Source organism: Trichechus manatus, unplaced genomic scaffold (genome assembly GCF_000243295.1).
Source record: "Trichechus manatus latirostris isolate Lorelei unplaced genomic scaffold, TriManLat1.0 scaffold00035, whole genome shotgun sequence".
Classification (NCBI taxonomy): domain Eukaryota; kingdom Metazoa; phylum Chordata; class Mammalia; order Sirenia; family Trichechidae; genus Trichechus; species Trichechus manatus.
This window is the reverse complement of record NW_004443971.1, coordinates 7038354-7050859: the sequence shown is the minus strand read 5'-3', so window position 1 is coordinate 7050859 and position 12506 is coordinate 7038354. Positions and strand designations below refer to the sequence as shown.

Here is a 12506-nt window from a genome sequence, read left to right as displayed (position 1 = left end):
GAAGTTAGAGGGTTGACATGTTGTGGGGTTGTTAACCAATGTCCTAAAACAATATGTGTACTACTGTTTCATGAGAAACTATTTGTTCTGTAAGCCTTCGCCTGAAGTACAATTAAAAAAAAAATCATATTTGACCAAAAAAAAAAAAAAAAAATTCTATCCTTCCCAGACTGCCTGTTCCCAAACTCCCCTCATCCTTTCCCTCACAGCCTTCAAACCTATTCTCCTTTCCTTTTATTGAAGTACTCAGCTGCAGCAAGCAATCCTGAGAGTTCCTTTAGGGAAGTGCTACCTTAGGAATTTGGAGCCCTGATGGCACAGTTAAAAGCCTGGCTGCTAACCAAAAGGTTGGCATTTCGAATCCACCAGCTGCTCCTTGGAAACCCTATGAGGTAGTTCTACTCTGTCCTATGGGGTCGCTGTGAGTCGGAATCACCTCTATAACAACATTTTTTTTTTTGCCTTAGAAATTAAGCTGTTAGACTAGAGAACAGTAAGGCCTAGTATCTCACAATACGTAGTGGGAAAATCTAGAGATTAATTTTGGCTCTGCCAATAACCATGTAATTTAATGTGCGTGTGCATGTATGTCTCAGTTCACTTATCACCTGAGTGAGGTCTTTCCTATCTACCTTACATGGACTGCTGGGAGGATCAATGAGATAATGCTGAATTACTACAGTATAATATTCCTGAATCTAGTTATTCTCTGCAGATTTTCATGAGCATCCTTGCCCTTCCCTTCCACACTTCCTGGGCTGCCCAGCAGTGCCATCCTTAGAACCAGGCAGGAGAAGCCCCCTGTCCCACACTCTGCCCCTCCTCCCTGCCTTGCCCTCCCCCAAACCATGAGACGTTGATGGAACCAAGGGGGGCATACCTTCTCTTTGAGACCATACTTGGGGAACCAGGAGCCCTGGAATTTCCTGCCCAAAGGGCTCTTTACTCACTTTCAGGGCACGTGTGGGCCTTTTCCCTGAGTTCTTCCCTCCAAGGGAGAATTCTAGCACTGGCGGGTGTACCCCAAGGCCCCAGGGTGGCCAAGGAGAGGCTGTTTGCAGGAAGAATGGTGACAGCTTAAGCATATCGATGGGTATCCCATGCAGGAATGCAAGAACCCCCAGAGTGTGGGCAGGAACGCAAGATCCCCCACAGTAATGGGTAGAAAGGGGGATAGGCTAGGGCCAGGGGTCAGCTCTTCCTGCTCCGCCACTTTGTGGCACTGAATTCCAAGACTGTGAGAACTCTACATGTGACTTTGGCCTTCCATGTGGCCATAAAGATATGTTTGTCAAGGTAAAAGGATTGAAGATATTTTATGTACCAGTTAGTTGGCTTGATTTTTAACTCTGAAGTATTTAAACATATAGTACGTGGGTCTCCGTGTGTACTCCTGCCTTGGGCCCTGCAAAAGTTAGAGGTAGACCTGATATCCAGAGCTTGCCGCCTGGAATACCATCCTCAAGGAAAGGCCACTGAGGGTCCAGGCCACCTTAAAGCTAGTCTCTAAATTTTGCTGACTGAGATCTAGGTCTTCATTTCTCAGAGATTTCTAGGTATATAACAATGTGGAATGACCCCTTGATTCCCACAGCATTGACAGGGAAGTTAGACTTCTAGTTTCAAGGCAATTTGACCTAGGTAAGGCCGAGAACGTTCCCTCTAAAGGTGACAAAGTTTCACTCTTCCACATCTGCCTCCCTCCCCAGCCTGCAGCAAGCAGACTGATAATAATGCTGGGAACAATAATCACGTATTACTATTATGTGTCAGGGAAGTAGGGGGAAGAAGTGATATTACTGTCTATTTTAGAGATGAACAACTGGAATGACAAAGGTGTTGGCCAAGAGGGAAGACTGTAGCTCACGTGGGGCAAGTAGCAATGAGGCCACTGAGGTACAGCTGATTCTTTTTTTTTTAATTCATTTTATTTTTGTTGTCGTTGAGAATATACACAGCAAAACATACACCAATTCAACCATTTCTACACGTACAATTCAGTGACATTGATTACTGCTTTCTTCGAGCTGTGCAACCATTCTCCCTCTCCTTTTCTGAGTTGCTCCTTCCCATTAGCATAAACTCACTGCCCCCTAAGGTTCCTATCTGATCGTTCAAGTTACTGTTGTCAATTTGATCCCATATAGAGAGATCTTAAGAGAGCATAATGCTCAAGGCAGACATTGTTTACTGATTAAGTGAGGTATAGCTGATTCTTGATTGGATGTAGCAAGAGGGTCAGGCTGGGTGTAGACCACCGTGGACCTGCATTCTTCCTCTACATCTCAGGGGAGAAAAGGATGGGCTCCTGTCTGGCTCAGGGAGGCGGTGGGTTTATCAAAATAAAAAAGATGGATAAGCAGGTACAGGCTTTTTCCTTCCTTAAATAGGGCCCTCTCACCAATCTCACCCCAAGATATGAACTCATTGCGGGAGGCCAGTGGTGACAACTTTTCAGAAACTGAATTGAAGGAACATCCTCTTAAGGCACCGTTCAGAGGCACCCTCCCTTAACACCCCTCTTCCTACTCCCCCCGGTCACAACACAACAGTTCCTGGGAGTCCTAGCCCAGTCCAAGCCTTTTCTCTCTCCAAAGGAAGCTGCGCCCGGCTGAGGTGATGTCATGCTTTTGGACCCCCACCCCCAAGGGGCCTCCCGCACCCAGACAAACGGTTTGAACTTTTCCGGATATGAAGAGACCTGCTGCTAGTTCTGAGGACAGGGGCGTCTGTTCCAGAAGAGGAAAGCAAACTCTGGACCCAGGCCAGCTACTGACCACTAGGGCTGGACTCCCAGCTGCAGCTGCCTCCTCCCACCCACAGTCAGCGAGTTCTGAGGAACAGGTAGCAGGATCCACCAGCAAATAAGAATGAGACCTCAACCTCAGGTTCACATCCCTGAGCTAAGGGTAGCAGAGGAGCTGCTGAGACCCTGGAGGAAGAGGACAAGGGAGGAGGATGGGGGCAGAAGGCAAGGTGGAGTGACAGGGTATGAGCTGGTGGAGAGCAAGGTGACATCTTGGCCAGCAGCCTGGGAGCCAATCCTGACGTAGCTACTCCAGCGTAGGGACTATCAGTGAGTGAGTTTCCTGGTTTCACTGTCCCTGGGGCTCCCTGGGTGGCGCAAATGGTTAAGTGCTTGGCAACTAACTAAAAGGTTAGCGGTTCAAATCCACCCAGAAGCACCTTGGAAAAAAGGTCAGGTGATCTACTTCTGAAACATCACAGCCATTGAAAACCCGATGGAGCACAGTCGTACTCAGAAACACACGGGGTTGCCCTGAGTCACAGTCAACTAGAAGGCAACTGGTTTATTTTGTTGTTGTTGTTGTTGCTGGGGCTCCTTTTATGAAGCCCCCATGAAGAGACTGGGTCCTCGAGGAAGGACATTTAGAACGGACAAGACTGACCACAGAGTTCCTTTTTTTTTTTTTTTTTACAGATTTCTTTTTATGCTGTCTTCCCCCACACCCCCATGACATTAAATCATCAGACGCTGACCTTTCCTTATCTGGGCTTTCCAATCCCCAACTCCACAGGGGAGTAACAGCAACCTACCAGCCAGCGAGAGGTGGAGCTCATCAGATTCTAAGAGCGGATGGATTCCATTCCATTCTAGACGGGAGGAACAGCCCTTACCCCCAATTCTACAGAGCATGGTAGTTGAATTTACAGTTGAATTAAAGGCTATCTTCTGATGTTTACTTATCATTCCATCCTTTTTAACCATGTCTCCCGAGGTACCCTATCTGATTGTATCTCACTTGTCTAGAACTCAGAGAAAAGGGAGGGGGCAAATATTAGAAAATTAGCAAAATGAGGATTCAAGAAGTCTAATAAAAAAAACCAAACCCATTGCTGTCGAGTTGATTCCGACTCATAGCGACCCCACAGGACAGAGTAGAACTGCCCCATAGAGTTTCCGATGAGCACCTGGTGGATTCAAACTGCAGATCTTTTAGTTAGCAGCCATATCTCTTAACCACTATGCCCCCAGGATTTCCAAATAGAAGTCACAAAATTCATGTAGTAAAAACCATGCATTTAACTTAAAAACTGGTTGACACAGAGTCGATTCTGACTCATGGCGACCCTGTGTGCCAAAGCAAAACCTGTGTGCTCACAGGGTTTTCAATGTCTAATTTCTGAAGTAGATTGCCAGGCCTTTCTTCTGAGATGCCTCTGGTTAGCAAGTTGACCATGTGTACCACCCATGGACTCCACCTTCAACTTACAGGTACTTATTCAGAGGCAGTTACCCTTGTTTTATGCAAAATTCTAACAAGCTTGGTTATCCGACATGCCAGCTAAAGCTGTTGAAATTAGGAAGAAGAGAGACCTATTAGAAGCAAACAATAAGGAGAAGCAATAGCTGAAAACTAAGAAACAGAAATAAATTAAAAGCAGACATAAGTATCAAAACCCACACTACTCTTGAATCATTTACAGTAGGAGTAATATGCATCTTGAGGAGTATTAAGGATGTCACAGAGTTGTACCATGGCCAAATTATTTGCATGATACATCTGAGTCATGAAGGTTAAATTTCTTTTTTTTTTTTTAAATTTTTATGCTAAGGAGGCAGAGGTGTATAAAGTACATTTAAAAAAATTTCTATCTATCTACAGTTAGTAAACTGAAGTGTTTTTTTTTTTTTGGTCTTTAAAGGGAGGTTACAAATCCTCAGGGACCTACCTGAGCTCTACTACCTGACTAGCTAAATTCCATATTTTAATAGACTGCATTTTCCTATACTTAGTCTTGCTTCTCACAGACCCAAACCTCCTTAAAAAAAACAAAACCAAACCTGTTGCCGTCAGGTTGATTCTGACTCATAGCAACCCTATACAACAGAGTAGAACTGCCCCATAGGGTTTCCAAGGAACAACTGGGGGATTTGAACTGCTGACCTTTTGGTGAGCTGCTGTAGTTCTTAACCATTGTGCCACCAGGGCTCCAAAACCATGTCTGCCTCCCCGTTGAGAAATCGAACCCCAGTCTCCCAGGTGACAGGTGGGGATACTCACCACTATACTAACAAGTTTTTCCCGGTGCAGTCCCATTCTGCCCATTCAGTTCTAGAACCTGGCCCAAGAGGAGTTCCTTGGAGGAATTCCTGACTATCTTAGTCCATAGAGCTACCACACTAGGAAGAAGCAGCACTCTGGCCTCTTGCAGAAGCTAGCCTTTGGGAGCTCACAGACGATTCATGGGGAGGCAGTCCGGCCTGCTGTGGTCCACAGGACATCATGTTTGGTAAAGGGCCAATGAAAACAAGGGAAGCCCTCAATGAGATGGATTGACACAATGGCCACATCAGTGAGCTCAAATATACCAACGATCCTGAAGCTGGTGCAGGACTGGGTAGTGCTTTGTTCTATTATACATCAGGTCACTGTGAGTCAGAGCCGAATCCACGGCCACTAACAACAACAGCCCTAACAACAACAGCCCTAACAACAACAGCCCTAACAACAACAGACCTAACAACAACAGCCCTAACAACAACAGCCCTAACAACAACAGCCCAGCCTAGAAGCAAAGTGCTGGGCTCTGCAAACAGACACACTGTGCTCCAGCACTTCTCTACCATGCTCTAGCTGGGTGGCGTCGGGCAGTTACTAGACTCCAAACCTCACCTGTAAAATGGGCGTAAAGAGTCCCTGCCTCCTAGCTGTTTTGAGATAAAGGGTGTAAAGCAGTTAGCATATCTAGTAAATGCTCAAGAAACAGATTATCCTTATCGCACACCCGCTTCCTTCTGCTTCTCGGAGCATCAAAGACACTTATCCCCATCGCTCACCTGCCTCCAAATCATAGATGCTATTTCCTGAGTAGCCGCCTTGTCACCTCGGTCAGATTATAAATTTCTTGAGCGCCAGAACCATCTCTTACACTCCTTTGTTTTGCTCATGATGCTTAGCACAGTCCTCTGAGTTCAGAATAAGCACTTGGATTGAATGGCAACTGCACTGGGCATGTTCACATCGACCAACTTTAGATACAGTGGTCTCACTCCGATGCTATATTTTAAGCAGGGATTTATCACTTTAGGGAGTGTCCACGGGAGGATTATCAGAATTAAGAAAGTTCTAGAAACCAAATCATATGGTGGTAATTCATCTAGAACAGGTTCGTTAATAAACTACAGCTGTACACCAAATCCAACCCTGGCCTGTTTTTTGTATGGCTAGTGAGCTAAGGAGGCCCTGAGTGGCACAAATGGTTAAGGGCTCCACTATTAACTGAAAGGTTGGTGATCTGAACCCACCCAGAGGCACCTCAGAAAAAAGGCCTGGCAATCTGCTTACAAAAGGTCACAATCATTGACAACACTATGGAGCACAGTTTTACCCTGCATACATGGGGTCGCCATGAGTCAGAACTGATTCAACAGCGCTGCTTTGGTTGTTTTGGTTAGTGCGCTAAGAATGTTTACATTTTTAAAGTGTAAAATAAAGCAAAGTAGATCATGCACCAGAGTTCACATATGGCCCCCAAGGCCTAAAACATTTACTACCTGGCCCTTTACAGAAAAGTTTGCCAATCCCTGACCTGGAAAAGAGGAAATGGGGAAGGAGAATAAATAACTTGCTTCGAAGTTCATTTCACTTATTTATTCATTGTTATTTTTCTTAAGTACCAATGATGTGCAAAGCATCCTGCTCAGCACTGCGGGGAGTACAAAACAAGAGCGGATTCCTTCCCTCTGTTAGGCGTCAGTGTCTGCCCTCTGAGAGCTGATAATTTAGTGGGGCAGACTAGACAGGTCTTTAAGGACTGTCATGATGAGGGACTGGATTAATCCTGCGATAGTCCAAAGAACAGAATTAGAACTAATGATTAGACATTTCAGAGAGGCTAATTTCACAGTAACAGGGGCAGTGGTGGTTCTGTGGTAGAATTCTCGCCTCCCATGTAGATGACCCGGGTTCAATTCCTGGCCAATGCACCTCATGCACAGCCACCACCTGTCTGTCAGTGGAGGCTGCATGTTGCTATGATGCTGAACTGGCTTCAACAGGGCTTTCAGACTAAGATGGACTAGGAAGAAAGGCCTGGTGATCTACCTGAGAAAATTCAGCCAATGGAAACCCTATGAATCACAACAGTCCAATCTGAGGGGGATGGCACGGGACTGGGCAGCAATTGTTCTGTTGTGCATAGGGTCTCCAGGAGTCAGGGCCCAACTCCATGTCAGCTAACAACAACAAGAAATTTCATTGCAATACATGGGGAAAAAAAACTAAAATAGAGTAGAGTTCTTATAAAAATGGAGTAAGCTACCTTGGGAGGCATTCAGGAAGCACCATCCTTAAGGGTCCCTTCCAACCCTCAGGCTTACCATGAACTTGCACCATCTTGGATAACAAAGAACTGGGCTGGTGATGTCCTAAGTTTCAGAGGCTAAACTGAGGTTTGAGTATAAACCAAGTATCTGTGGCCAGAGCGTTCTCAGTTCACGGCACCCTCTCTCTGATGTTCAAATAGCATGTCTTGGACCCCACCCCACTTACTGTGGAACCCCAACGTCCTGAGGATTCTCTGAGGGCCTGCATTTCTCTCCTCAGCTCCTTGTCATTCTCCTGACTCCATGCCTCCCTGTCCTTTAAGTGAAGCAGTTCTCTTTCCGCACGACTTCACCGTAAGCAGCCAAGCGCCTCTTCCTTGATACCCCCAGAGCACCACTAACACAAGGCCAGTGTGTATGGCTGATTTTTACTGAAGGTTTAACATGATGGTAAGATACTATAGCACAACCCAGAAGAGACAACGGCATAACCTTGCAATAGCAGATATTCCCAAAAACCTACAATCATTGCTGTTGAGTCCATTCAGCCTCACAGCGACTCTATAGCTCAGAGAACTGCCCCACAGGGTTTCCTAGGCTATAAATCTTTACAGAAGCAGACCGCCACAACCTTCTCTGGCGAAGTGGCTGGTAGGTTCGAACTACCGACCCTTCCAGTAACTGAGCACTTAACCACTGCACCACCATGGCTAAAAATCCATTCTCTACCAGAAGGAATATCACATCGGCCAGGTCTTTCCCACCCTCCATCCACCACGGCACCTCGCCTCCCTTCTCTCTTCTCTTCCTGGGCTCTGGAGTCCTTCAGTCTTTTGTCTCTTGGACCCACTCAAACAAAATGTAACATTTTATCATGCTCAGCAATTCAGCCCTTGCACATCTGGGGTCTGCCCACCTAGGCTGTCTCAACCAATGAGGCACTAAGGCATTTTCTTAGACAATGGAATTGTCTACCTAGAAATGCCACTGCCCTAGAAGGTAGCAACTATGTGTGTATGTGAGTGTATGTGTTCCAAATCAGGAAGGAGCAGACTTCCCACTTAAGACAAAATGCCTTTTCCTTTGCATCTGAAGGGAAGTGAGTCATCCCCTGGTGGGCTTCAGCATTTTCTTAGACAATGGAATCCTCTACCTAGAAATGCCACTGCTCCAGAAGGTACCAGTTGTGTGTGTATGTGTGTGTTCCAAATCAGGAAGGAGCAGACTTCCCAGTTAAGCCAAATGCCTTTTCCTTTGCATCTGAAAGGAAGTGATTAACCCCTTGGTGGGCTTCAGCATGAAGGTATAGGAAGCACACCTTTGTATGTATCCCCATTGGTTTGTATGGCCGGCCTCCCAAGATATATGTGTCTTTCTCTTGAGCACAGAGTAGGGGACCTTGGGGACTAAAAATTGTAGATAATGTATTTTCATTTCTTAGCTGAGGAGGGAAGAGAATGTCCTCATTAGAGAAATCAAAGCCCAGAAAAATATGGAAATTCTGCCCTGGCGACTTTGAGAATTTTGTCTTGGAGTGTGCTTTTTCAGTTCTTTTGCTCTACCGTCACATGTTTAGTTCTGCACTCTCCAGGCCATTTAGTGAGATTAACCAAAGTCAAAGAGAGAGAGAGGCCCAAGTACCTGAGGGTGGAGGTAGTAAACAGCCCAGCCCTGAAAGGCAGCCCGGGCCCTCCAGGCCAGCGTCTAAAGAAAATCAGGCAAGGAGACCATAAGAAGTGGAATTTGTTCCTCCTTTTCACTTGTTTTTGTAGAACTCTGTGCTCTGTTTATCTGCTGCAGTTTGGCACTTCGTGCACTGAGCTTTTGGAGACAGACTCAGAGAGGGAAGCAGAGAAAGACAAGTGACTGAGGGGCCCAGGAGGGGGAGCCAGAGGGATAAGGAAAGAGGCCCCGGGCTCCTATGCGTTTATCAGCCTAGCAGGAATGCTGCTGAAGAAACACATTTCCGTAGGTTGTGCCAGCTGGGTTGGTCCTACAAGGGGGAAGCACGGGGACCACTGAATTAGTCAGAGGTCCCACAGGCTGCTGCTTCTCGGTCGCCGTGTGGCAGAGATTCAAGGGTGGAGTCCTCTCCCCTCTGGAAAATATCTGATAAAATTCTTTTCCCTTTTCTTTTTTCCCCTCTTACATGTAGCCCCAGACAGGATATGGGTGTGGGGTCAGCAGGCATTAAAGACCCAAAGGAAGAAGAGGAATGTGAAGGGGCGGGGCCAGGGGAAGGGAGGGTGTTGCTAGGAAGAGGGGAAGGACAGGCAGCTGAGGGCTTGGAGGAAGAGGTACCCTGAGCATGACAAACAAACGGGGTTTCCTAATTACCTGGAAGCCGCCCACCATGGCTGGTGGTGTGGTCGTGCAGCCTGGTGGCCCCTCAGCCCCTACCTCAAGCCTGACTCTGGTCTGGGATCCACCCCACTCCCGACAAAGAGACTTCACTTTTGGTTGGCTGGTGAGCCCATGCCCGTGCCAACTTCTCCTGGGGACAGAATAAAGACCTTCCCAGAATAAAGCTCTTTGTGGCGGTAAGTGATCAGAGAAACACAGAACCCCCTTCTGCCCTAAATTCCACAGTAATGATGGCAAAGACTTTCTGAAATGTCCCTTTGTTAGCACTTCAAGGTAGTCACTCATTTCATTTTTCCCACAGTGTGTCCCAGGACAGAACAACTCCTGGCATTAAAAACCCCCGGAAAGCTCTCGGGACATAAAGCTATGGAATGGCCTCAGTAGTCCTGCGGTGTTGGGAATGGGAACCCATGTCCCACTCCCTCCTCATGCTCTAAACTGAGACACTGAAATCCTCAGCAGAGATGGCACTGCTGCCCTCACCCCACTTCTGCAGACCAAGACGAGCTGAGGAAATAAGGGTAGGCCTCTCTCAGCCTAGGACCAGATCATCACGAGCGAGCGGTGTAAATGAAGGAGAGGGGAGCATCCCATGGGAATCTGAGCCGACGGCCAGCTCACTCGGCCAGCTCACTCGTGTTATGAGGGCGCAGTTTAGCACCCAGGGAAGTCCCCATTCTAGGGCTTCAATGCCTCAGCAACAGCTCTTCTTTTGCCAGGTCTGAGGCTGCAAAATGGGTCCACCCGGAGCCTCCTTCAGAGCCTTCTCCAGCCCAGAGCCAGCTCTGTCCCACAGGGCAGACCCAAAGGAGGGTCAGCAGAGCCTTCTCCAGCCCAGAGCTAGCTCTGTCCCACAGGGTGAACTCGAAGGAGGGTCAGCAGAGCCTTCTCCAGCCCAGAGCCAGCTCTGTCCCACTGGGTGGACTCGAAGGAGGGTCAACAGAGCCTTCTCCAGCCCAGAGCCAGCTCTGTCCCACAGGGGGGACTCGAAGGAGGGTCAGCAGAGCCTTCTCCAGCCCAGAGCCAGCTCTGTCCCACTGGGTGGACTCGAAGGAGGGTCAACAGAGCCTTCTCCAGCCCAGAGCCAGCTCTGTCCCACAGGGCGGACTCAAAGGAAGGTCAGCAGCGCAGACAGAGAGCAAAGAGGCCTAGTGGGCTGGTCCTGGGTCACTCTGTGGGGCCATTGTGGGTGGCCTTTAGATGTAGTGAGGGTAAGGAATTTGGAACCTGAGAGGGCTGGAAGTAAAATCTTCCTCAGAAGTGAGAGCAACCTTACAGTGTTTAAAACCCTCTAAGTCCATATGATAGGAATCCTAGTGGCACAATGGTGAAGTGCTTGGTTGCTAACCCAAAGGTTGGTGGTTTGAACCCACCAGCCACTCTGGTGGAGAAAAGACCAGGCAATCTGCTCCTGTAAAGATTTCAGCCTAGGAAGCCTTATGGGACAGTTCCACTCTGTCCTACAGGGTCAGTATGAGTCAGAATTCACTCCACAGCACCTAACAAGTCCATGGGATGAGATGCAGAATGTCATCCCCAAATGAAAGTAACAGTTTACTGAGCACCTATTATTTTTGACCAAGAGAGTGAGTGGAGGCGTGTCCTGACCTGCCCATCAGCTTTAGAACTTGGAGGGGGGAGGGAAAGAAAACCCCCAAGTGTAACAAGTTTGAGTTCGCCGGAAGGGGTGTGAGTAGGAGCTGGGGGGAACCAGGCAGGGCCCAGTACCCCATCTACCATCACCTTCGCTCCAGTGGGGATCAGTGTGGGTTCCGAAGAGACAGTTGTAATTATTTAGCTTTCTGATATTCATCACCTAAGTCGGCCTTCCTCCTAGCCTGCCACCCACTCGTTAAACTCGGGGCCTCGCTCTTGGTTGCCTTCGTTCCCATTCCTTATTGTCCGCTTCTGCCTCCACCTGTCCTGGGGGACTGTGGGCGCCGGAGCTCCTTCCCCACCACCCGCCAGGGCTGCTGCTTTGTGAATCAACCACCAACAGGAAAATTTTACTGATTCTTTCCTTCCCTGCCTCTGGTGCTGGCTCCAGCTCTGAGCTCCGCACCTTTGCGAACGCGAGGAGACACGGGCATCTCCAAAGCGCTTATTTTGGAGACAATTCGAACGACTCTATTGTCTGACCCTGGGAAGTCTAGGGCACGCAGGCAGGCTTACACCTTGGGTGATTCACACCCACGAAGTGGTCGCCTTCCCTTCCCACCCCCACCAATTCCCAGGTGAGACGCTGGCAGAGTTCGATTCAAACGGCCCTCCTCCCACTACAGCCTGGAGCATCGGTGCGCGGCAGTGCGTGGGTTGGGGCAGTGGTCCCTGTGCCTCAGCTCTGGGCGCTCGGTTCCCGGGAAAGCCTCGACCTGCACCGCCGCGGAAGTCGGGCCGGCGGCAGCGCGCGGTCGGTACTCACATAGCAAACTCAGCAAGCAGAGCGCAGTCCAGCCCCGCGGCAGCCCGGGCCCCGCGCGCGCGCCCCTGCGGACCAGCATCCTTCCCGCGCCGCTCCCTAAGCAGATGCACCGAGTCGAAGACACTGCTCGGCCAGGCCGGGACGCACTCTTCCCGCCCCCTCCGCCCGGGAGGGAGGTGGTAGATTCTTGCTTTTTTCCCCTCCCCTCCCTCCTTAGTCTTGGCAAGGCCGGCCCTTCTCCTTGGCTGCCACTAACGTGAGCTTTTCCGCTTAGTCCCAAAGGCAGAGGACGTTAGGAGGGAGACTGGGATTGCCGCCGTCGAGGCCAAAAAGGTGGAGGTTTGCTAGGCCCCCGACGCCTTGTTCAGCTTTATATAGGAGGCCCCGATCTTACTTCTTCTAGCTGCTAGGGCCCGACCTCCACTTAAC

At 48.8% G+C, this 12506-nt stretch overlaps 1 protein-coding gene across 1 annotated transcript in view; it reads right to left on the bottom strand.

The window, feature by feature from the left end:
* CD34 (CD34 molecule) overlaps positions 1 to 12156 on the bottom strand; it is a 41505-nt gene extending 29349 nt beyond the window's left edge. Inside the window, exon 1 of the mRNA XM_012555249.1 lies at positions 12081 to 12156. Coding sequence (XP_012410703.1) covers positions 12081 to 12156 — 76 coding nt within the window. The remainder of the gene's footprint in view (positions 1 to 12080) is intronic.
* Positions 12157 to 12506: the final 350 nt, after the last annotated feature.